The sequence below is a fragment of the Mercenaria mercenaria genome, chromosome 17 (genome assembly GCF_021730395.1).
Source record: "Mercenaria mercenaria strain notata chromosome 17, MADL_Memer_1, whole genome shotgun sequence".
Classification (NCBI taxonomy): Eukaryota; Metazoa; Mollusca; class Bivalvia; order Venerida; family Veneridae; genus Mercenaria; species Mercenaria mercenaria.
The window spans coordinates 68,800,014-68,825,569 of NC_069377.1; the positions used below are offsets into that span (position 1 = coordinate 68,800,014).

A 25,556-nucleotide genomic window follows, 5' to 3' on the forward strand; every position below is an offset into this window, starting at 1 on the left:
AGTAATGCTAATGCTAATTTAATGCCATCTTTTTCCAAGTAATGCTAATTTAATGCATTACTATTGCAAGTAATTATTAACAACCCTGACTGGTAATATTCTATATTTCTTATAATATTGGAAATATGTAGATGCTGACCAGGAGGTGAGTTTGTTTAAACAGATGAAAAGAACTTTAAATGAAAACAAGAAGCTGTGTTCAATAAATGCTTGATGCCCCCAGTGGTATCCTTGTCGACAGATTTTGCACCTAAGTCCAAAACGAGGTCAACGTCAAGATCAAACTGAGGTCAGGTGATGTTTGAAGATGAGGAATGGTCACAGTTTACATCTGTATTAGTATCAATTCATTTTTGTAAGGGGTATAGATGCTAGATGAAACGGTCCCATTTGGTTAACCAAGAGATGGCCCATATAAAGCAACCTAAGTCCAAAATGAGGTCAAGGTCAAACTGAGGTCAGGTGATGTATGAAGATGAGGAATGGTCACAGGTTACATCTGCATAAGTATCAAGTCATTCTAGTAAGTGGTACTGATGCTAGATGAAACGGTCCCATTTGGATAACCTTGTGCGGACGGACGAACAGACAGACGGACAGGACAATCACTATATGTCTCCCGCATCAGTAGATGCTGGTGGCATAAAAATCTTTAAAAAAAACTTTGAAGTACTTACTTATACCAAGTATAGACAAATTCATTCAAGACAATGTTTAGGAACTGAAAAGGAATAAAGCATACTTTCAGTAACTTCATGTGCTGAGGTGTTAACAGAAAATTCTTATGCCAGTTAAAAACAAACGCAAATACTTTATGACATTCAACAAGTCAGTTTTAATAAGAGTAATCTAAAAAGTGAAGGAAGTTGCAGAACCACTCTTTGGCTATAGGAGTAACCACAGTAACTTACTTCTTCCTCTGTTTCATACCTTCCTATTTAACAATAATTTTGCCAAGCCAAGCATTAATACCTAGGTAGCCTAAAATGACTTTTAATAACTTTAATGCCATTTCAACTTATATAAAACACTTGTCAGTTGTGTATCCAAAATGTTTGTCCAAAAATAGAAAGCCAAAACTAATTACTATGTTCCCTACCTCTTCAAAGGCAACATCCACTGACTGTCTTATCTCCAGACTGGTCCATGGTTGAAATGCTAGTATGTTTAATTCTGGTCTGAAAAACAAAGTTCTAGTACATCTATGTTTAATTCTAGTCTGAAGTATGAAACAGGTTGAAATGTCAAAATGTTTAAATCTAGTCTAAAACATAGAGCACATTCTTATGGTCGCTTATGCATAGCTTGCATGTTTAAAGCCAATTTCTGACATCTGCCTAAGGAAGTCTACTCTTTGGCTCAGTGGTTAGAGCAATGGACTAGCACCCTAGTCACCAAGTTCGAATCCAGCCACAGGCAGTTGGGATTTTTTGTCATAAAATGCTATCCTCTTTGATTTGTTAAGAGCTAAAGTCGTAAGAATATTAAAATGCTAGAATGTTTAATTCTGATCTAAAATATTAAGTGGGTTGAAATGCCAGAATGTTTAATTCTGATCTAAAATATTAATTGGGTTGAAATGCCAGAATGTTTAATTCTGATCTAAAATATTAAGAGGGTTGAAATGCCTGAATGTCTAATTCTGGTCTAAAATGAAGATTAATAGAATAATAACAGAAAAGAAGGTAGTTTGTACAGATATGATCTTGCTTCAGAGTATTATAATAACTGAACTTTTCTGATACTTCCTAAATGGTTTTGCCTCAAGAATCAAGTAAAAGTTTTCAAATTTAAGATAATGTAAAGAAAAGTTATTCACCCAGTTCTATTTATTGTGTAAAAACAAAAGAATCAGTCACACAAACAGAAACTGATGCAAAAATAGGAAGAATTAGACAAAAATCACATACTTTAGTGTTTAACTTCTGGTTGAATAACATGTGTGTGTTCAAAAAGTGTGGAAACCAAAATAATTGATGTAATGTTGCATTCTTAAGATGACAAAGACCTCTGAAAGTTTCAAACAACAATATCATCAACTAATGGTTGCTGTAGGAACAGCAAGCCCACTTACCACAGTAATCATCTGGTAAAATGTATGTTTCGAGGTATGTAAGTAATAGTAGCCAATCAAGCTTAGCATTGTGAGCTCTGGCATGTTCAGTGATAAGGTCAATAGAATAAGATTTTAGTGATATTGAATTGGAAGCAACAGTTCAACGTATACAGTTTCACTGAAGGAAAGACATTTGCATTGTACACAATTTTCTATACCTATGTCTGGGACATTTTCTCTGTCCGCACACTGTACATACTGTCTTCATTAAAGTGAACTCATCATCAACTTCTTCTCCATGCTGAAAATCATAGACATGTAAACTATATACTTTCACAAAGCCTACTGATTAAATCTCAAATTGTTGAGCAAAACCTGTACTTTTTAGATAAGATTTGAACCTCTGCCTTTATAATCTATGCATGACTTCATTTAAAACTAAACTTCTGCCTGTTGTAACTAGAATTTTAATGAGTACCACTGATTGCAACTATTGAACAGACCATGCAGCATAGTTTGTAACTATGGATACTAGTACCTGCAGTTCAATGAAGCATAGAAAGACAAAGAGGCACCAGTAAATATTATCTTTTTCTTTTTGGTACTTTATGGTTCTTTCTTCTTTTTTAGTTAAATTTGGTTTAAATTTACGCACAAAGTTTTCATGAGTTAGCGCGGGCTATAGTTCATTCGAGGTTTACTACACAAAGCGATAACACGCAGGTTCGCCAAATCCTAGCATAGTATTTGCAGAAATATGAGGAGATGGTCTTAATGTCATTTATAATTCTGTAAAAATCATATTTAACTGAAATATTTCTGTAAGAAATTCATCGATTTATAATTGGATGACAGTTCAAGGACATTACCCAGTTTTTTCATATTGTTTTTGTTCTGTTTGGCACATTTAATTTATCTTTTAGAAACACTGATGTTAGTAAATACTCGGAAAGCAGGGGGTGGAGAGAGCCTTTTCGCTGGTCAGAGCCTCGGATTCTCCCTACCTCCCCCCTCATATATAAAAATATAATAAAAATTAAAAAAGAGTTAGGGTTGGGGCAGCTGGCTCGCAGCATACGATTAACCTGTCTTTCTGGGTAGTTTTTAGATGAAATTAAAAACAAAATGCGTAAAGATTAAGATAATGTGACAAGTATTTGTCGTATTACATATGAACTGTCCATTCTGTATTCTGCCTTATTGCATATGTTCATAAATAGTCCGGTATATGTTATGTTTCCTTTGGCATATTGACTGCTTAAGTACATGCATATTTAGAAACAATTAAGGTATTTCTGACTACTAGTACATATATTTTGAAGGCATTCCATTGTTGTATTGTGTTATTGTGCTATTGATTTATTATATGAACAGTAGCAAACCACCATCTTTTAAACCTATTTTGTGTTAAGTTGTTTGTTTGGTATTAGTTATATAGTAAAGGAAAGAAATAATTTATTTTCGGACGAACGAAGTGAGGGAGAAAATAAATATCCTTGGATTTGATTGGATTTCTTGCTGTCTGTCTCACCTAAATGTGCAACATCATCTGGTCAAAATGGAACTGCTCACCAGAGAGAAAATTTTTTTATACATACTTTTCTGTGTCTCCTCAGATTGAACAATGGCAACAAACTTGGAAGCAGAAAGTCTCGGCTGAAAGAGAAAGCAGGTTCCTAATTGGAAAATCTAATGTTTTCTATACTTCAACAACCTGTATAAAAGTCACCATACTTTGAACTGTCCTTTGATGTTTGTCTATGAAGTTAAAGCTTTACAATATAGATATGTTTATTGTTCGTCAAGCATAGTCAAGCAACAATGTATTTAATCAGAACCCATCATGATTTTCTATTACATTTTAAATAGGTCCCAAGACATTAATTTCGGCAGCATATTAATTCCTATAATAATTTTAAAATAAAAAAGATATTTCCAAGTAAAAGCCATGTAAGTTTTACCTTAGAAAACAGTATGAGACACTAACTCCCAGCACAAAGGACCACAGCAACAAGGTTACAAGTATAAACCTGCAAATTTTGGAGAAAAAAAAACACTTTAGAATACAAAATCATATTCACATATGTAACACAACCCAAAACAAATTTATCTATAATATGACACTGACTGTATAGACCGCTCTCACAAAATGACTGACCCCTAGAATTGGTGGATTTGTGAAGATTCCACTTCTATTCCACTTCTTTTCGTTGAGTCTATACTAAGCTCATTTTGCTTGAAATAGCCAGTTTGGAGCCCTGATAGACTGATGGTTATAAATCAGATGTATCAGCATTATCTTTATCTTTTATAGATGACTCCATTCATCAGGTGCCTAGACGTGTTAACTTTCTGTGCCTTTTTATCTGGTAGTCATAGTGCAGAAACAAAATATATTTCAATTAATAAAAACATAAATATCTATATTTTATAGTCAGTTGTAAAAGCTAACATCAAAGGGGTCCGGCACATGAGTGGATTAACTTTAATGACTTATTTTTGAGTCCTAGAGCCATAATTATGAAAAAATTTCATACTAATATAACTACTCCCTAGACTAGAATTTTTTCATAATTATGGCTCTAGGACTCAAAAATAAGTCATTAAAGTTAATCCACTCATGTGCCGGACCCCTTTGGTTGTATGACTGACGAATTTTAAATAAGTACGAAAGATACATTTAATTTGTTAGTTTTTGCAAGATAATTTTGTAATTCCTCAGTTTTCATAAAAGATTTTAACGATGGATCCGAAAACAAAAACACATCGACCTCAATTTGTATCCTGGACCTGGTTAATTTCTTTGAAATGTTCAGAAGCTGGAAGATATCACTTGCTACCATGGCTTCTTAAAAATCATTAGACAAGTGTTCAACTCGACCTTTTAGAACAGAAAAAAATCCGAATTTTCCTTTCCGAAAATAAATGAGTCCTGAAAAATTGGTAATTCTGACCAAAGAGCTATAAAAATAAAAATTACTTCTACAATAAACTAATGCACCTTCAAAACTTGTTATTATTCCTAATGAAATTATTTACAATATTTTATTTCTCTATGCACACTATGACAGCCAACTAAGAGAAATAAAAGTGGCTCAAAAATGGCTCTAAAGTGGCTCCAACTTTTTCAAATTGGCGAAAAGGTTGGCGACAAGTATGAAAAACCCAGAGGAGGCCCTGACTGATAACCCGAAAAAAGCACTTCCGACATTTATGTCCTTGTAATCTGATAGAATCTACCTTGTATGAGTTTGTTTTCATGCAGAATATGTTACAGGTTTTTTTTCCCTTCTATATAATGGCCACTACTCCTCAGAAAATTTCTTTTAAATCATGCAGTTTTCCCCCAAAATTGACTTTACATCAGGTTTTTTATTCCTCTTTGCCCAAATACCCAGCTATCCCTCCCCACTCAAATCACAGGCCTGGGCCCCTTCCCCTCCTGGTAAACCCCACCCCCCCTATGTTATGAACATTTTTTTTACACTTTTAACATATTCTGTTTTGATGAGAAGTTTAAATGTATACTAGACCCAAATTTACTTTTTGGAAATATCACTAATTAAAACATATAGTTGGTATAAATATACAAGAGGGTCATGATGACCCTGGATCGCTCAACTGAGTAATATGAGCTACATGTTTCAAAAGCCAAATTGATGCTAAAATATTAAGAAAGTAGGTCAGTAGGTCATATTTATGGTCACTGAAAGTCAGTTTTAAGATCGGTGTGCAAAACTGTACATGTTATCCAAATTTCAAGGCTGAATCTTAAAAAAACAAGAAAGTAAGTCAGTAGGTCAAGGTCATAGTTAGGTGACCCTTATCACTTGGGGTCATCAGGTAATTATAATTAAACAGTCTAGGAAATATCGGTATGATCTGATAATTTTTGAAGTATTTTTTCCTATACAACTCGTATAACAAGTGACCACCAGGGCGGGGCCTCTTTTCACCCCAGGGGCATAATTTGAACAATCTTGTTAGAAATCCACTAGGCAAAGCTACATACCAAATATTAAAGGCCTAGGCTTTGAACTTTCAGACAAGAAGATTTTAATTTTTTTTCCTATATAAGTCTATGTAAAACTTGGGACCCTCGGGGCAGGGCCTCTTTTAACCCCAGGGTTACAATTTTAACAATCTTGGTACAGGACCACAAGGCAATGCTACTTACCAAATATAAAAGGCCTAGGTCCTGTGGTTTCAGACAAGAAGATTTTTTAAGTTTTTTCCTATACAAATCTTTGCAAAACTTGGGGTTCTCAGGGTGGGGCCTCTTTTCACCCCAGGGACATAATTTGAATAATTTTCATAGAGGACCATTAGATGATGTCACATGCCAAATATCAAGGCCCTATGCCTTGCGGTTTTGGACAAGAAGATTTTTAAAGTTTTTCCTTTCAGTTGCCATGGCAACCAGAGTTCTGCATGGAATTAAATTCTTTGAACAATTTTAGAAGGGGACCACCCAAGTATCATTCCTGTGAAGTTTGGTGTAATTCTGCCCAGTGGTTTTCAAGGAGAAGATTTGTTAGAAATTGTTGACGGACGGACGACGGACATTGAGCGGTCAGGTGAGCTAAAAATTGATAAGATGTACTATGCATTAGGTTTAAAACAGGTACACTCAATATATGTATAGCTTAACACAGTATGTGCACTACCTCTAGAAAACGGTCATTCCTTTTTGACAAACAATTGTTACTGCCTGACATTTAGTTATGAATGTAACTCTACCTATGCAATTGTTTTAAATATTTAATAAAGTGAAAACATTTGCGTATGAAATAAATATCTAATGGTAAAATATTTTAATGAACAAGTATGCCCACGGGCAGAATGTTGAGCACGCCAGCTGTCTAAGTCACTTAGTGTGACCTTGACCTTAGACCTAGGGACCTGGTTCTTGCGCAGGACTCTCCGTCTCATAATGGTGAACATTCATGCCAAGTTACATCAAAATCCCACCATGCATTAAGACCTTTGGCCTCCGTGACCTTGACCTTTGAGATAGGAACATGGGGTTTGCGCAAGACACTCCTTCTCACTGAGGTAAACATTCATGCCAAATATAAACAAGATTGGTCCATGCATGTCAAAGTTATGGTCCAGACAAAATTGGACGGACGCACGCACGCACATACACCGACCTGCCAAAAGTGACGACTATATCAAGCTCACCGCAAGCGGGCTCGACAAAAATGGTCATTTGGATTTCTTTAACCTTTAGCCTGCTGACAGCAATAGATCTGCCTTTGAGACCAGTGCAGGCCAAGATCAGCTTGCATGCTTGTTTTGTTTCCATGGCAACAAAAAACAAAATGGGAGATTTATTAAATTTCTAGATAGTGTTAGATTTTGACCCTTGTTCGAGTCTCTACACCCCAGGTACCTACCTATACTATATATATATGAATATGTTCGTAGATGACTTGGCTTTACATTTAAGATATTTACAAGTCCATATGATTCCATCAGACTCAGAGCTCAGGACAGGTATCAGAAAATGATTTAACTTGTTATATGCGGTAGGGTGCTGGCCAAGACTTAGCTGACCCGACCCAGGGAGCCATGAGAATTGCTCCAATGGTGTCATTGGACTCAGTGAAGGTAGTGCTTGGGTTTCAGGAGCGTCTTGACTGCTCTGACAAGTTCATATTTTGAGAATATTACCGGAATTTGACCTATGACCTTGACCCCTAGCCGACCGGGTTCGAACCTGACATGGCCTCTTTTCTCTAGGTACTGACTTGTCCTTTGCAACAAGGTATCATTTATTAAAATCTGACATCAGGTTACGAAGATATGGCTTCTCAGACAAGGACCACCCCTCTATTTAATATATGAAGAAGTATGCATATTTTCACGAAAACTGATACATTTTGAGACAGTCCTCCGACGAAACAAGCGGCCGTAAAATTATACAAGTTACATATCCGTTTAGACAATGTTTGAATTTAATATATAAAAGTTTGTACATTAAAATATCTGGTGTTTGGAACATTCTACAATTATTTGAATTTAATGAAAAACACGGACATTTTCCATACGGAAAAAAACGGAAATATTTTACCTTTTCACCGGTAGACATGCGACATGCGATGCGACATTATGAAAATGTCGCTTCGTATTGTCGAGTGTCACTTCGCGTGTCGTGTATCGTTTGGAATTGTCGCGCGTTGACCCTCACCCAAACCCGCAACACACGATACGACATTAGGAAAATGTCGCTTCGTGTTGTCGAGCATCGTTTGAGATTATCGCATGTCGTTTGATAATGTCGCCGTCGCGTTTTCAGGGTCGACACAAGACAACGCGAAGTGACATCGTGTCATTACAAAGTGACATAGCGACAATGCGATACGACGCTCGCATGGGTGAAAGTATGGAATATTGAAAATCCTGAAAAATTTGCTGGGGGCTTGGGGGCTGCTAGGGCCCCCGGTGGGTCCAGGGTAAAGCCCTGGTAGGGGGGCCAGGGGGGCAAAGCCCCCCAGAAGCTTCTGAGAATTAGTGATTTTGAACGCTTAGAACAGCCCTATTCTACCCTTATATGTGTGCCAAAAATTTACTTATTATATTGCACAAAATGCATGATTTTCAGTTAACAGTAACTTTTCTAAGTCAAGGACTTGTTTCAACAATATACCCTCAACATATTTTTGTAAGATTCAGACTGAAACTACCTGAAAATTCTAGCAACATTTTTGTTTTTGCATGCCACCATATTTTAATGTTTTGGCACAACATTCACAAAATGCAGACCCTGCAATATCCGGTTTTCGTAGCCAAAGACCCCATCGATCACCATCAGTGTCACATTCAGATAGCCAAGCCCATCTCCATTTGTTACCATGTTTGCTTTCTAAGTCCTAAGTATTGTACGCTGGCGGTAAAAACATTATTTTTCACGCACTAACCCGTGCAGCCCTAATTACGGCGTGTTAATCCCCGAAAGAAATCTTGATCTTCCTCCAGTTCCTCGTGGAAAGATTGATACTTTGGAGATAAAAAGCGTGCAAACCGTAGAAATCAAGACATGCGTGTGAAAGTCCGTACAAACTTTGACGCGGCAACTTTTAGGCGCACGTGAAAGTCATGAAAAACGTGAGTGAATAGTTATATAAACGGTCGTCTAAAATGATGTTTTAAAACAAACAGTTGAAGTAAATTTCGGTACGTAACGGGATCGAGTAATCATCACTGCAATATTTTTTTATAAAATTGACTTTTCCGTGGTTGACGCTTGTTTTATAATTGGAACTCTTTACAAGGTGTGTTTAATAAAATCCAGACATCACGAAAGTTGCCAAAAATGGCTATCTGATCTAGATTGCTTTGGATTCGAAAATCCCGAAAAATAATTATCAACCCACCCCTGTTCAAAGCGGAAAAAATAACAATTATCGGTAAATATTGTTGATAAAATAAGTACTGGCCTTGTTTTCGTCATCAGTTAAAACCCCCTTAAAGGGCTAAAAGAAGTGTGTCGGTATCATGGCATCTGAAGTGGAGATCAAAGTTGCCCGAGATTGTCATGGCATTACGTCATGTTTTCGCGCCATGTGACACATCACTGTCTGATCGTACCGCCTCGGTTCTTTAAAACAGTAAAAAAAGTATCTTCTTTAATATTTTTAAAAGCGAATGTGCAATATCCCGTATAAACTGACAGGTAAATGTGTCAAACGATAAGTGACCTATTTGCCCTAAAAAAATTTACATTATTGTTTGAGAAGAATATCTCACATAGTGTCGTGTCAAAAATACATCTACAAATATTCATTTACTTATCAAACTTATTTAAAACCACAGCGACATCATACTGCTTTATTTTAAAACCATATTTCTATTTACGTTCACGAGGTCACGTAACCTATTCTGCCGCATTACACAGAAATCTGTTTGCCAAAAATTGTTTTACTCATGTATTGAAATAGCTGCCGCTTTTTTTTTATTTAAGATTTTTTAATTCTGTTTTTTGTACTTTCTTGTCAAAAGTCTGAATTTTATGACCATAGAATGTAGTATTTATTTACTTTTAGAAATAAATAAATATTTAAGATCGCGCTGTTTGAAATTTTACAAATAAATGTATGAAAATTTGATCGTTTTTATAGACTTTTGCCTACATTTCTGTCGATATCTTATTAAAATCGTTATAGAATTCAAACTGTATTACTTCTCAAGCGGTGTTGAAAATTTGAAGCGATTATATTAAAAAATGAATGCACTACGCGCGTTTTTTGTGTACGTGTCGATAAACAAAAGTAACGGCGATCTAGCCTAAATTAGATATTATTATTACGATAGGTCGCACGTGTTCGTGGAATGGAAAATTACTGGTATGACGTTTTGATATCTTTACGATTCGCGGGTAAATTCCAGTCAATCCAGGTTATTTTTAGGGATGTAATTTCTGCATTTGGTAAAGTTACGAGGTAAAATCCACGCGTCCGATCGGATGAGCATACAGAGAGGTCCACTCGTCCCTATCCCGACTTTAACCCACCAATGCTCGTATAAGACATAACTCGCAATATACGAGGCGGCTACATGTGCATGCAAGAAATCGAGAAATGCATGCTGCAGACAAAAGTCCGTGCAAATTCTGACGCGCGGGAACTTTTCGGCGCATGTAAAATTTATGAAAAACGTAACAGTTGTTTTCATTGAAGTACAGCGCCTATGCGGGCCAATCAAAATTGTCGTTACATATTGACGATATGCGAGATGCGCTGCAAACGGCAAAAATGATAAACAGAGTCGATTGTGTTTGTCGCCGATCGACTGATATTTCAAACTTTGTTGATTGATGACACAATACCAACACCCCCCCCCCCCCCCCCCCCCCCCCGGATTTAGACGATTTGGAAAAACGATCCCGGCCGAGATGGAAAATCCGGAACTTCCGGAAAAAACTTTCACCCATGCGCTCGCCAAAGCGAAAGGACATCGCAATATATCATGCTTTTGAAAGGCGACATTTCAAAGTGGATACCGCGACATTGTCGAATGGGATTGTCGCAGTCATTTGCGATTGTTGGGTGTCACTTCGTAATGTTGCTATGTCACTTCGCGTTGTCGTGTGTCGGCCCCACAAACGCAACGGCGACATTATAAATGGCCCAAACAGGATTCCATACTCTGGGAATCAGATATTCTAGAGTTCAAAATAACACTTTAAATAAGCGGATATCTAAATAAGTGCCTGTAAAAGGACATGACGGAAGGATAGTTTTTGCAAATCACACAAATTTTCCTCGTTTTTATTAAAATATCTACAAAGAAGTTGAACTGTATTTTCTGTAGAAATTTGGCAATAACCTTACCTGTAAAATATTATTGTTGCCAGAAGTAGACATGCCAGGAATGACGCAAATTTGGAATGTTTGTGTAGATAATATTTGATAAGATACAACGGGACAGCCATGTTGCTCCTTGTAATATTTTTACTCCGTGATATGCACTAATTTAAGAGTGGGGCGAGGTATAAGACCTATACCCTCTATCGTTTATACTGGTGCAATTGTTCCATCATTAAAAATGAATAATGTATTTATTATACATGCTACACAAATTTAAATCTATGAAATAATGAACTCATATAGGCCTAACCTTAGAAGTAGGCCTAAATTAATTGCTATAGGCCTGGGGGCTCATATTTCACTACACATTTTTCATTTTGGACGAATTTAGGATGAAAACAATGGTTTTTATCTGTCTGGTCATATTTGTGGTCGCAGGTCCAATACTCGTGTCTGTGGGGTGATTTCTTATATGTATTCCTTCATGTTTTAAAAGGCTTCGACCTGTCAAAATCTGTTTTTCTTGTGTGTGCGTGTTTTTCTTGCCTAGATTTTCCTGTTGATTTTTGTCCAATGAGAGACAACCTGCTTTTCTTAGTGGCTTTCCGGGTTTCCATAAGCCACATTTTGCGAAATTTTAACTGCCATAAGATGGTAACACGTTCCAACAGACGGACGGTTTCAAGAGTCTCGTGGATCTATAGGGCCTATATAGTAAAAACAGGCTGAAGTTTAGAAGATTTCATGCCTTCTTTCGTGATGTCACAAAAAAATCTCTTTTTTATTATTAGTTTTTGACACTAAATATTCTTGTGAAATAAGGTGTTCTTTTCCTTTTCTTCGTTAGATTTTTTGTCAAGGATGCATGTCCCATTAATTTCACAAATTTTGTCATTTCATTCATTTTTTTTTCTCAAAAGTACTTAAAGCCTCATTAACGTTCTCGTTTTCTATAGCCTAATATTTCTTTCTTTCTATATAGAATCAAATTGTGAATTATATTTTTCAAAATGTCTGGTTAACATAAACCTATTCCACAGTTTCACCGGAAGTCCCAAAAGAGCTATTTAAATAAATTGTCTTTGGAATCTTTTCTGTTTTGTAACCATCGTTTAACGTATTGTCTTGAATGATATGTATACCAGCAATGCATCATTTTTGCAGGCGGAAACACTTTTTATAGTGTTAGTTACTGCAAGTGTTTGGGTGTTTTGAAGCCGTATATTTTGCTTGATGGTATTTCTGGTCACATTTATCTTGCAGAATAAAACCGAAAGGTGTTAATTATTAGTCACTGCTAATCTGAAAGAACAAATAGTTCCCTTAGTTTACACTTTGTGTTAATATAGCACTTCTAGACACATTTATTATACGTTCATTAATTCAAGGCTTATATTGTGTCGGGTTATTAAAGAAGGAAATATATCAGTTTATTCACATACGTTTCAAGATGATATGAAATTGCAACAAGTTGTAAGTAAGAAAGTAAATTGTTTAATTACGTGACTTGTGCATAGCAATATAAATTCTACATTGATTATATATTGTAAATATAATAGGCCTAGAAGTCACCCATGTTGATATAACAGGTCATTGTACGTAGATTTGAATTATAAAGTAAGATGTTCAGATGCAGCACATTATTGATCGTAATCAAATATAAACATTACTATATATGTAAATTAGTCATGAATTTGTATAAATAGTGTTTCTTTGTTTAACAAATGCATGTACTAATAAGCTTTGATAATGTGGCAGTTGAGTCCAGTAAGTCAAGGGGTGTTCAAGGATAATCCGTCACAGATCTATTGTTAAGCAATTATTGGATTTACCTGTATTGGAAAATAAACAGTGTCGATTGTATTGAGGTCAACTGCCACATTATCAAAGTTTATTAGTACTACGGTAGATATTCAAAATAAATAAAAGCTTCCCGGATTCTTCTCTGTTCATATACAGTGTCATTGGGCGCATGTTCAAATGCCCCTTTTCTTATATCTTCCGAGTGAGTGAGTGAGTGATGATGATGATATAGACTACAGGTTTTCATTTTCCACTGGTTGGGATTTGCACAGTGTACAAAGACTATTTTCCGTTTGTTAAACATACGTTGTAATGTCAACCTGCGTCAGCCATTTATCTCTTTGTGCCTTTAAAAGATGCGGTTCTGCTTGTTCCGCGGTTCTTGTATTTAGTCCCATAGCAAACCCACAAGTTGTTTTATTTCTTGATTCGCGTCCAATTATACTTACAGATTTTTGTATAGTTATCTACATTTTCTTTTTGTATTTTCATTATTTTACAATAAATGCACGAGTCTGCTGGGCCGCCAGGCCGCTAGATTCAGAGTAATTGTTTTATGTATTCCATTGAGCATAAATTAACCTAAATCATGACAGTTTCGTAACCGCTTTGTAGTAAGTCTACTCTAACAGGCTGCTGTGCATTTTTTTTTTCAGTATAAAGTAGCACTCTCTTTTTTCTCATTATTGGGTTTTAATGTTTGTATTCACAGTTTTCTATATATTTATTGTATATTCTGAATCATAATTTTACTAAATATAAATATACAAGTACCCAAAGCGTCCGCTCGTTCATGTCAGTTTAGAAAACTCCACGTGTACTGCAGTGAAAATCTTCAGATCGCCACAACCACATTCCACTGAATCATCACTAGCAGATGCTTTGATTTTCTTTAGATTTTACTTTATGGCTGTACTCCTTTTCAAAAACATAACTGAAATAATCGCACAGAACTTCACTGTGACATTGGTTCCAAATACCATTATTACAGAAGTTGAAAATTCAGCAGTATCTGACTGTAATTCAGATAGCCTGTCTGAATGTGATGAGATTGATTTCATGTATAATTATTCGCTGTCTGGAGTAACCAACAAAATAAGAAATTATCATAATCTCATACAGATTTTGTGACAAATTGATTATTATGTCACCTTTTTATTTCAGGTGTAAGTTGTTCTTTTCTGTAAGTCACACCAGCGTCATTTGTCAGTAACTTGTCCCTGACTGACTTTATTTCAGTTTCATTGTTCCTTGCAACTAACCTAGTTCATAGCACAGATATATACGATTTATACACCTGAACGTCGGATAAACAGCAGCAACACAAGACAGTGCTGTGTTTGCAACTACAGCAAGCCGATTTGTCTCTTTCAAATGAGTTCAGTGAAATTATAATTTATTTGCTATTCTTTATGTTTCGATATAACTTTTTCATCACATCTTTTTCTCTCACTTTTTAACAATAGAATATTCCTTTTACATTGTCTTAGAAACTAGAGCCGCGTCCGTGGTCTCAACATTTCGGCAAGTTGCCATAAGGGGTGCAGTTTCGAAAGACGAACGCGGAATTTCGTTGCAAGGAGAAAGCAGACGATATCGAATATACAGATATACAGGGCGAGACTTAAAACTTGGACTTCTGTTGTACTATTTGGGGAAACGGGCACTGAACTTCTTAACAACATATTATACAAATTTCAAAAACGACCAGGATGAAATTTACAGATAAGAGTCTAGTACAAAAAGGACATTTTAGTCTAAGAAACATCAGTTGCAATTTTAAAACCTAGACTTGAATTTTGATGAAAATACATGCCTCTTGATAACTTGTTTAAACTAACTACCTAAAATGGTGGTTCTCTGGTTAGCAACAAACTGCCAAAGTCCCAGGAGTATTTAGTAGTCATTATGTTATTGTTTATCATGTTGTGTCACGTCTTTGCAGTGTTGTTGTTTACTTATTTTTTCTGTATACATAATTTCATAATTGTTTTTTATTGTATAATTGTTCCTGAATATTTTCAATTTTGTAACTGTATATATGTAAATATCACAGGTACAACTGGGCATGCACAACTGTGTTGCCTCTTAAATAGTCATTATTACTGTTATTATTATAAACCTTTTCAGTTTGTAAGACAATTCAATGTTGTTCAGTCAGGCAGAGTAAAATGATATGCGGTACAGATGTATCATAAATACAAATTAACTTTTTTTATTATTATTATAAATGCATCGCATTTCGCCGCTGCAAAGTTTGCCACAGAATATGTAAATCTTGCACGTTGGGAACTGACAAAGATTTTTAGATACCAAAAATATTCTTTATAAGATAATTTTTCATGTTATTTTGAGGACCGAATAATGAACGTTACTGTTGTGGTTATGTAAGGTATATAGAGAAATATTTCTACAAAGTAAAACACAACCAATGATTGAAAACAGATTAAGTTCCAAAATTCATCCAGTTAACATATTTAGCTTTTGGACACTGAAATAAATCCAGTTCAGTGATGATTGTTAACACAATACCCCATATTCAGTTTTCAGATAAATCCTTGCACATTTATAATGTTATGACAGCATACTTGGTTATTTCATAGAGGATATTTCAGGAGTGTCATTTCATATTGAATTTATTAAACAAGTTTAATAAAATAATAAAACGCGAGGCTCTTCCGAGCATGTTATCAATTTTATTCAATGAGTTTAATAAATTCAATGTGGAAAGTCACAAATGTACTATTCTTATTATAAACAAGTCAATTTGACCAACGTCTCCGATACTTGAAAGCTTTATTACACTTGTGTATTATCAAATTTATGTAATGGCTTTATTTCACTCCCGCAACGTCAAAACATGTGATTAAAAATATTATCACAACCTTCTACACCATACAAGCTTTACTAAGTTTTTAGCTATAAAAACAGGGAAAAAATTGTTTAAGCTGTAAGTCGGAGTTAAGAAACTTGTATATGACATAACTTCTAGATGTCAAAGATCTGTGATTAGTTTTAAGTTTAGTAATTGCTGACAAACCAACTTTTTAAATAAAGAACATTTCCAAAAAGTTTAAAGTTAATTTTGTTAAGATGTAAGCCAGATTTTTGAGCTTATCCTGTAAGGTCATCTCATTCTGTGGAAGACGCCATAGATGCTGACACAGACGCCATGGATGCTGACACAGATGCCATAGATGCTGACACAGACACAATGGATGCTGACACAGATGCCATGCCATGGATGCTGACACAGATGCCATGGATGCTGACACAGACCCTGGTACTGACAAATGGGTGACAATAGCAATGAATCACAACATCTGGAGCAAGTTTTCTTTTATTTTATTTCATCATCTGGTTGTTATTATACAAATGTTTTATAACTAACTTATAATCATATTTATGTAACACAAATCTGCACTAGACATTCACATTACATGTACAAAGCTAAATATAGAAACACAAAACAGTGCATTAATAAAATAATTGCTGATAACAGTTAACAATGCCACCTCATGCACACTGAAAATGACAAAATGACTGATAATGGTTTTCAAAGATTATACACATTTAGCATTCATTCTCAAGACAATACATATTCTACACAATAATAAATATTGAAGTTTCTTTAAGATTCAAACCATAAATTTCAAATATAAGACACAGCTTTATGTCCTCTTTGAAAATATTTAAAAAATATTCATCCACTGGATTGCCAAAAAAGAAACCTTAACTAAATCTCTGTGTTTGTCTCAAAACAAACTGTTATATTAACCTGTAATCTATGTTGCATAATTAATCTACCCTTGAAGCCTTTCGTACCTTACTGCCAAGAACTATTCTGCAGTAGATGAACTGTATATAATTTCCTGCACACAGTTACAACATATAAAACTCAGACACAACACCTGTTTCTGACTGTCCATCTGGCTGTAGACACTAGCACAGAACCGGTCAATTTTTATCTGTTTCCATTACTTATACATATCCCATATACTTTGAACATACTATCAAAGAATAACAATATTTAGGCCCTAACAAAATACCAGAACATAATCATTATCCAACACAATGTTCAATTCTGAAATGAAATTTGATTGCATCTCACCATTCTGTTCAGTTCAATATTATATAACTGAGTTTGTTTTACTGTCTAAACTCTCAAGCATAAGACTGGTTGATTCTCAGCTGAATCTTTCATACTGACCAATGGCAAGGTTGCATTCTAAGACTGGTATCTAAACTTAAGTTTTATAACTTTCCAACTCATGCAAATTATTTGTACTTGGATGTATTATCAACCATTACAAGATGGTCACTGAATACAATTTTTAATAAGTAAATATTTTAACAAATTAAATGCACAATCACTTAAATTATAAACATGATAACAACTTTTTTACAAACAAAAAGTTTAAATGAAATTTTCAAATTTCATATATTACCTCCCTGACATACCTTGTCAGTTTTGATTTATGATTAGAATTTGACACACAATGGGACCCTTTTTGGAAGACATGGCACAAACAATAGTCTGTGGCATATAAACAGGCAGATTGTTTTAGCAATACATGTATGAACATCAAATAAAAAAAGTATCAAAATAAATTCTAATCAAATCTTAACAATTAATGCTTTATAAAAAAGTAATTAGTTTATAATACAAAATGACACTTTTCATATAAAATTAATACTTTTGCTACCAACCCTTGCTTAGAAGCAAAAAAAAAAACATTTAGTGTTTAATTCCAGATCCTAAGTAGAGAACTGGCCTTACAGAGAGACAACATGTATATCATAGCAGTGAGAAAGGCAGAAATCCTACTTTAACCCTTACCATGCTAAATTTCTATAATGGACTGGTCCATCTTCCAATTTGGGCAGTACCATTTATCATTTGAAGGGGTGTTTACTAAACATTTACTGAGTGAACAGCGAACAGTGCAGACCATGATCAGACTGCACGGATGTGCAGGCTGATCTTGGTCTGCACTGGTCGCAAAGGCAGAATCACTTGCCACTAGCAAGCTAAGGGTTAAAATTCCAACAGCAAGACACACATATATACAATACATGCCTTATCTTCTGATCAGTTTAGATTTTTCAGTTCAATGACAAAAACACAAAAGTTTAAAACTACAAAAGCAAGAGCTATCATCAGAAAATACAGCAAAATACCCACTAAATGTTTTCTGTTGTTTTAAGTCATACAGACACAACTTGGTTCCAGCTTTATTGCTGGAACAGCCACGTGCCTGAAATAATGCCTGGAGGACACCTAACGTTGGTACAACTACAGACTTTCTACAAGAAAACATGACAGCTTCTGCACATGAGAGATTTTAACACAAGTTTAGGGTTAAGCTCCAAATGTCAATCAGATATAGCCAATTATATATTTATAAAGCACACACACTCATCAATATAAATCAATAGTTTTCCACAAAAATTATGCATGCCATTTTGGTTTAATAACAACCATGAAATTGCAAATTTGTTCAAAACTATAATGGAATTCTTGCCTTCAATGCAACAAAAAAGTATTATTTTAACATTGATCAACAGTTTTCATGTCCAGTCCACTGAATAAGGAAAACATCAAAAGTCACTAATCCAAACATGCAGTATGATTAAAACAAATTTTGGAAAATCTCTGAGTTTTCCAGTCGAAAAACATGACATACATTGATTTAGTCATTCGTGTTTTATCCAATCAGACAGAGCAAAACTACATGCCTCCATTTGGGATCATAAATATGAAAACCAAAAAGTCACACAACATATATGACTGAAAATTTCAAAAACTTTGTAATAAACTAAAATCATCAACACAGTTGCAAGATCATCCAATATGATCAAGTTATTTTCTGAAAGAAGACACTCTTCTTGGGTGTAGAAATCCAGAGTGTTCCCTCACTTTCATGCAGGAATAATCATCAAATATTCATTGTGCTATTACTAGTCAGTATACCTCTGTTTCCTTAGTTTGAATGTACAGGATTTCTTTGTTTGGTTAGGTTTTTAGTCACACCAATACAATTATAGTTCTAAAAAGAAGGAAGTTCCCAGGTGTTTCTGGGAATTATGTTTTCTTTTTCAGGCACATGTGAAAAACTTTGTAGAAAAACAGACCCTTCAACAAGCCAGCTGGATAGCTTCCAGAAAATAAATATTTCTATATCCAGGGTGGGTTTCAAACTCGAAGTGCTGAAGGACAGTGATTTTAAGTCAGCAACCTTAACTTGGCCGTGTTTAAACAACATAAATAGCATTAAGGCATACATGTACTGTCAAACCCCTTCATTCTATATATTATAAATTTCATTAAATGAATCCTGTAAGTGCACTGGCAGCTACCTACCCTATTGAGCACTTGTAAACTACAAAATTACTCTAACAGTGTAAAATATATACTAACAAGAACTGCCACTGTAAGCGACATATGCCCCTGAACTGGCTTTGACAAAAAGGGCCGACTGAATGAGCGCAGTAAAATAGAGATTCATTGAATGTAAGGTATAACAGCATTGGTCACCCACTCATGTCAAGAACATGACCATTGACAAATAGAATTACCTTAAAATCAATGCGGATCATCTGCTGGTCACAACAAACATGACTATGACATCCAAGGTTCTAGACCTTAAACATTCTTGAGTTATCAGTACCTCTACCAACCTGCTTACCAAGTTTTAAGTTCCTCTGCTGCAGCATTTTTGAGTTATTTATGGAAAACTAGTTTTCAGCTCAAGGTCACTGTGGCTTTGACCTTTGAGCAATTAATCTCAAAATTGATAGGGGTCATCTGCCAGTTACAATCAACCTGTCTACAAAGTTTGAGGTTCCTGCGCCTAACTGTAATCTACTGGAAATCTAGTGACAGACAGACAGTGCCACTTTCAGAGGCATTAAGTTCATATGATAAAAAAAACAAGTTTGCTGACCACACTTCTTGTTGGTAGGGAGTTCAATGACTGAATTTTCAGTATAAAACAGGCGTAACTTACAGTGAAAATTTAATTATGCACATGCATTTGTTCTGATATCACATGAGGTCCAGCAGATCACGTTTATCATACATACATATATGTAGCAGCATACCCTATCATAAAACAAAATATGACATCCAAAAAAAAGTGACCAAACAAGGAGCTACGTTCAATAATGCTTGATGCCCCGGTGGCATCCTTGTCAATAGATTTTGCACCCAAGTCCAAAACGAGGTCAAGGTCAAGGTCAAACTGAGGTCAGGTGATGTCTGAAGATGAGGAATGGTCACAGGTTACATCTGCATAAGTATCAAGTCATTCTAGTAAGGGGTACTGATGCTAGATGAAACGGTCCCATTTGGTTAACCAAGAGATGGCCCATATAAAGCAACCTAAGTCCAAAATGAGGTCAAGGTAAAGGTCAAACTGAGGTCAGGTGATGTCTGAAGATGAGGAATGGTCACAGGTTACATATGCATAAGTATCAAGTCATTCTAGTAAGGGGTATTGATGCTAGACAAAACAGTCCTATCTGGTTAACCAAGAGATGGCCCATATAAAGCAACCGAAGTCCAAAATGAGGACAAGGTCAAACTGAGGTCAGGTGATGTTTGAAGATGAGGAATGGTCACAGGTTACATCTGCATTAGTATCAAGTCATTCTAGTAAGGGGTATTGATGCTAGACGAAACGGTCCCATTTGGTTAACCTCGTATGGATGGATGGACGGACGAACGGACAGGACAATTGCTATATGCCTCCCACATCAGTAGATGCCGGGGGCATAAATATGATGTTTGTTCACAAGTTCAACTCATTCTATACAATTTTCAATATACAGGAAACAAAATTTCATATCAATCCACATACCATATGAACTGTCTTGCAAAAAAATGATTTTCATCTATGTAAAGTTCTCTTTAAATCTCCTATACAAGCATATCCTGAACACTTTTAAAATGCAAGTTTAATATACATGTATAAGATGTTGTATGGATGTAATAATTTTGACAGTGACTCAGGCATAATCAGCTGATCCACTAATGAGTTTTGTTAGTTACTAATGGGATGGGAAAGAGAATGGTTTATACCTACTGCTCTTACACTGATTGCAGAAAAAACTATGACTGCTTCCTGGAACACTGTCCAGTACTCTAGGGACTGTGGAGATTGTGGTCTAATTTCACTCTGCAGTGTGGACCTGGGGTTCACACTACCCCTACATCATTTTGTTTCCAAGCTTTTACACAGCAGGCAACAACTATCAAATACCACCTGCCAATTTGACTGTGAAAACTGCCCTTTTATTACTTTTTATGTTTATCTGGACTTCTTTCTGTAAAACGCTTCACAAAAATATTTTGTGTTACTTTTGACAGCTACACTCCTAAGAAGTCAAATGGTTATGAACTTGATCTACAGCATAATAACAAAATACAGAGTACAGTCAAACTTTACATTTTGATTCATTTAACATACACTATACATTCAGGCAGTCAACCAGTTATCCACAAAAATATACAATCAAGAAAAGAACTGAGTTATTTCTTTTTTAAAACTTGCAGGACTTTACCAAATATAGGAATTCTGATCCTGATAACAGTCTGCTTTTGATGCAAAACAGATATATGTATTACCTAAACTTAATTAGAATTATCTTACGAGAGCAAATTCTTTTGTTGTTAAACCATCATGTTACTTAATACAATCTTTATTTATTCCATTTTATTGTCATAATGGAAACAGCATTGATTAATTATTGACAATTCTCTTATATTCATTGTCAACCTAGCAATGTAAGCTTTGTAGAATTGTCAAGATTTACTATTTTTCTATGAAACTACAGGAATATAAAACTTGACTGAATGACAGTAAGTATGAATTCCATGAGAAAATGACAACTAAATGTTTAAAGCTTTCTCAGCAGTACATAACTGATACCAACAACAATAACAACAACAACAAACATCAAATAATGTCCTGTAATGATAAAGATACATACTCTCTGCACAAAAATGCCCTTAATTTAAACACATCTCATTTCTTTTTAATAATTTGCACCTCAGGCAGGCTTTCCAGTTTCTGTGAACGAGTCAAATCAGACTTAAGATAATTATTTATATAGTGGGAAGGTATTGACAGACATCCTTGTTTCATCAACAACAATTGAGATATGTTTATATCAGGACACTTATACATCATACACACAACACATGACAAAATCAAATCTAGCACTTGTTATAAATTATTAGCATCCTGGCAACAAAACGTGTGTACAAGCCTCACTGTAAGCTTCGGGCTAGGGGAGACAAATGTACAATTCAAATATCTCTTTAATCTAAAACAGTAAAATCAACAATTCCCTTCACTATGTTTGCTATTCCAGTAAGTATATAGTCCTATAATAGTCATCCACATTAACTACTTCAAATTTTAAATACAGCCACTTTAAAGTTCTGCAAAAAATATATGATTTTATGGTGTGCAGCCTGTTTTCATGAGTAAGTTTTGTCCAATATATATTTTAAGTAAGTTTTCACATGAATGTTAAATGTCTACAAATTTTTCATATTCATGTTTATCAAGCCAGACTGTATTTCATATCCTACAAATACTTCTTACACACATTGTCTTTGACTATGAAGCGATTCTCCACATCAACATAAATTCAGCATGCTTTTCTTTCAAAATCGTCTTCTTCCATGCTGATCAGAACTTCCAATGACTTTGTGGAGTGAAATTATAATGATGTCACTCAATTCTCCATATTTTGTAAATCGTTCTACAATAACTGAATAAATGAACTGCTACATTATCACTACGAATCGTCCAGAAATTTTACATGTGTAAAGGGAAAGAATCCTGCTTTCCCATTTATCTCCCCTTCCCATTGTCCATTAGCATTAATTTTGGTAACTGTCACTATATCACCTTCCTGGAAAATAGACAAATAATATGTTATCAATTATAAACTGATTAAAACAAGAGGGACATGTCTGCCTGAGTTTCACAGCTTGCTTCAACAATTTTGACAGAGGGTCGCAATGGTTTCAGAAAAAACTTTTAAAATTTTCCATACCACCAAATAGAGAAAACTAGCCCAGCCCCCTGGTGGCCATTTTTTTCAACAAATCACCATGACTTAAAGAAATTAGGTACAGGATCACCCAAGTAACATTGCTGTGAAGTTATTTTCAAGATCAAGTCAGCAGATTTAGTAGTTTTTAAAAGTTTTCCATATAGCTAAACTGGGAAAAAAAGCCCCTGATGGCCATGTTTTTCAACAAATTAACATGCCTTGAAGGAATTTGGTATAATGTGACTCAAGGAAGATTACTGTGAAATTATTTTGCAATTGAGCAGCAGTTTCGGAGAATAAGATTTTTAAAGTTTTTCCATTTGGTTACCATGGCAACAAGATTTCACAGTGGATGACCTAGATTTAAAGAAATATGAAAGGTTATCATCTAAGGAACATTCCTGTGTGGTTGGGATGAAACCAACTTAGTGGTTTAGGAGATGTTCTTTAAAGAAATTGTGGATGCCGGACATCGGACATCCAAAGATCTTAAAAGCTCAAATCTATGGACTGATTCTTTAATAATTACTGACAGCTAAAAATGAAATATCTACATATTCTCCTAAAACACAGGTTCAATAAACACTAAAACAAAACGACTGGCTAAAACCACTTCTTATGGCAATTAACTTGTGCACACAGAAAGCTGTTACTGAATCACTTGATAATTAGATGCACTCAAAACTTAAACCTTTGCCATAATCTTAATTAAATTAAACCATGAGTTATCTAACTTGGTTAATTCAGTTGGAGCATTGTAGGATTTTAAATTCAATACATACAGCTATTATTAGGACAGCTTAGTCACTGCATGCAAAACTTTTGACAAATTTTCTAAGGTAATAAAAGATGCAATTTGTATAAATTTCAACGAAGAGTTATCTAACTTGGTTATTTAAGTGGTATCATGTGAAACTTCAATCTAAAATGTAACAGTCTGTTACTGAGAAACAGTTTGATATGTAATTGCATACAAAATTTTAAACAATTTTCTAAGTTGAGAAAGGGCCGTAATTTGAATTAAATTCAATCAAGAACTATCTTAATTTTAGTAGACTTGATGGCTTGGAAAGATTGTGTGGAATTTCAATCCAATATAACATACAGCTTGATAGTTAATAGCAAACAAAACTCTGGCACTGACGATTGGTAATTTGTGCAACAGCTCTACTTATTCTTCTAGTAGTCAAACTAACAGACGGAATAAAACTGTGTTGTTTTTCTGGGGACTAAGTCAAACTTGTCATGAAAGAGAATACATACAGCCTTATTACTGTAAGTAAGTTTCCATGTCAGATTTTGTTCAGTTTAACAACAATAATAACAGTTGAGTAATACTTACATTTAATCGTAATTGTGTCTTATCATACAGACTGGGTATCCTTGTTTGAATCACTAAAGCTTTGGCTGGTAATTGTTTAGGTATTCTTAATGGTGGCTGAAATACGACATGGACAGTTTGAAATCCACAGAAATGAATAACATTACATAAATTTAAGACATACAATGTCTACCTTTCACTAAAATACTTTATCTTACATATTTACTTCAAATGTAGAAAATCCTAATCAAATATGTTCAATTTAGAGCTACATTTCTCACTGTCACAGTCGATTGTAAAATAAATAACCTCATCATTACATGAGCAGTTTCTATAGCTAGGCAGTGCAAGTGTTCCATTATTCTTTACCAGACTACTTAGTATATTACATGAACTGCAACAATTTTGTCACAATGTCATGTGCAGAGTTCACCCGACCACTGGTGTACTGACTTTGTTAGCTAACAGCAATTTTTGTGTAAACAGAAAATATATAATCCAGTTTTTTCCAACATTTTCAATGGTCAAAACATTCTGAAATTTCTCTGACACTTTTTCATAGCAACGTACTAACTGTTAGTACCAGTCAAATATAAATAACATTTAATCTTTAATATTTGCCCCTGTAACAGCAGGTGAACAGAAAAGATAGTGGGCTTTGTCCAAATTTCAACTATGATTTTAAGAGTTCTTATAAAACTTCATGTTAGGAAATTACAATTACAAACTAAATTCTTCCATGCATCACATAAAACCATTAGCTTTCAATGTCAATCACTATCATACTTAGAACGACTGTCATTTATTCATTCCTAAATATAAAGCCCACTGTTTACATTTACTCATTACTAGTGCACGTATAAATGGCAGTGCATTACCAAAATCAAAGTATACAAAGAAATCTTAGTATGATCTTTAATTTATCTGTAACAATTGATTTATTTCAGTATTTCAGCAGACCCACAGAGATCTAGTATATCATTTTGTTCTAACA

At 34.8% G+C, this 25,556-nt stretch overlaps 2 protein-coding genes across 2 annotated transcripts in view; both read right to left on the reverse strand.

Annotated features, from left to right (window-relative positions):
• The window catches only part of LOC123536145 (sorting nexin-14-like), a 56,153-nt gene extending 44,648 nt beyond the window's left edge, over positions 1-11,505 (reverse strand). Inside the window, exons 1-6 of the mRNA XM_053528527.1 lie at positions 11,392-11,505; positions 4,018-4,086; positions 3,655-3,712; positions 2,275-2,357; positions 1,100-1,178; positions 678-721 (exon numbers count right to left, since the gene is read on the reverse strand). Coding sequence (XP_053384502.1) covers positions 678-721; positions 1,100-1,178; positions 2,275-2,357; positions 3,655-3,712; positions 4,018-4,086; positions 11,392-11,492 — 434 coding nt within the window. The 5' untranslated portion in view covers positions 11,493-11,505. The remainder of the gene's footprint in view (positions 1-677; positions 722-1,099; positions 1,179-2,274; positions 2,358-3,654; positions 3,713-4,017; positions 4,087-11,391) is intronic.
• A 4,994-nt stretch (positions 11,506-16,499) lies between these two features.
• The window catches only part of LOC123536072 (adapter molecule Crk-like), a 47,079-nt gene continuing 38,022 nt past the window's right edge, over positions 16,500-25,556 (reverse strand). Inside the window, exons 7-8 of the mRNA XM_045318873.2 lie at positions 24,584-24,679; positions 16,500-23,097 (exon numbers count right to left, since the gene is read on the reverse strand). Of these exons, the coding sequence (XP_045174808.2) occupies positions 22,981-23,097; positions 24,584-24,679 (213 nt within the window). The 3' untranslated portion in view covers positions 16,500-22,980. The remainder of the gene's footprint in view (positions 23,098-24,583; positions 24,680-25,556) is intronic.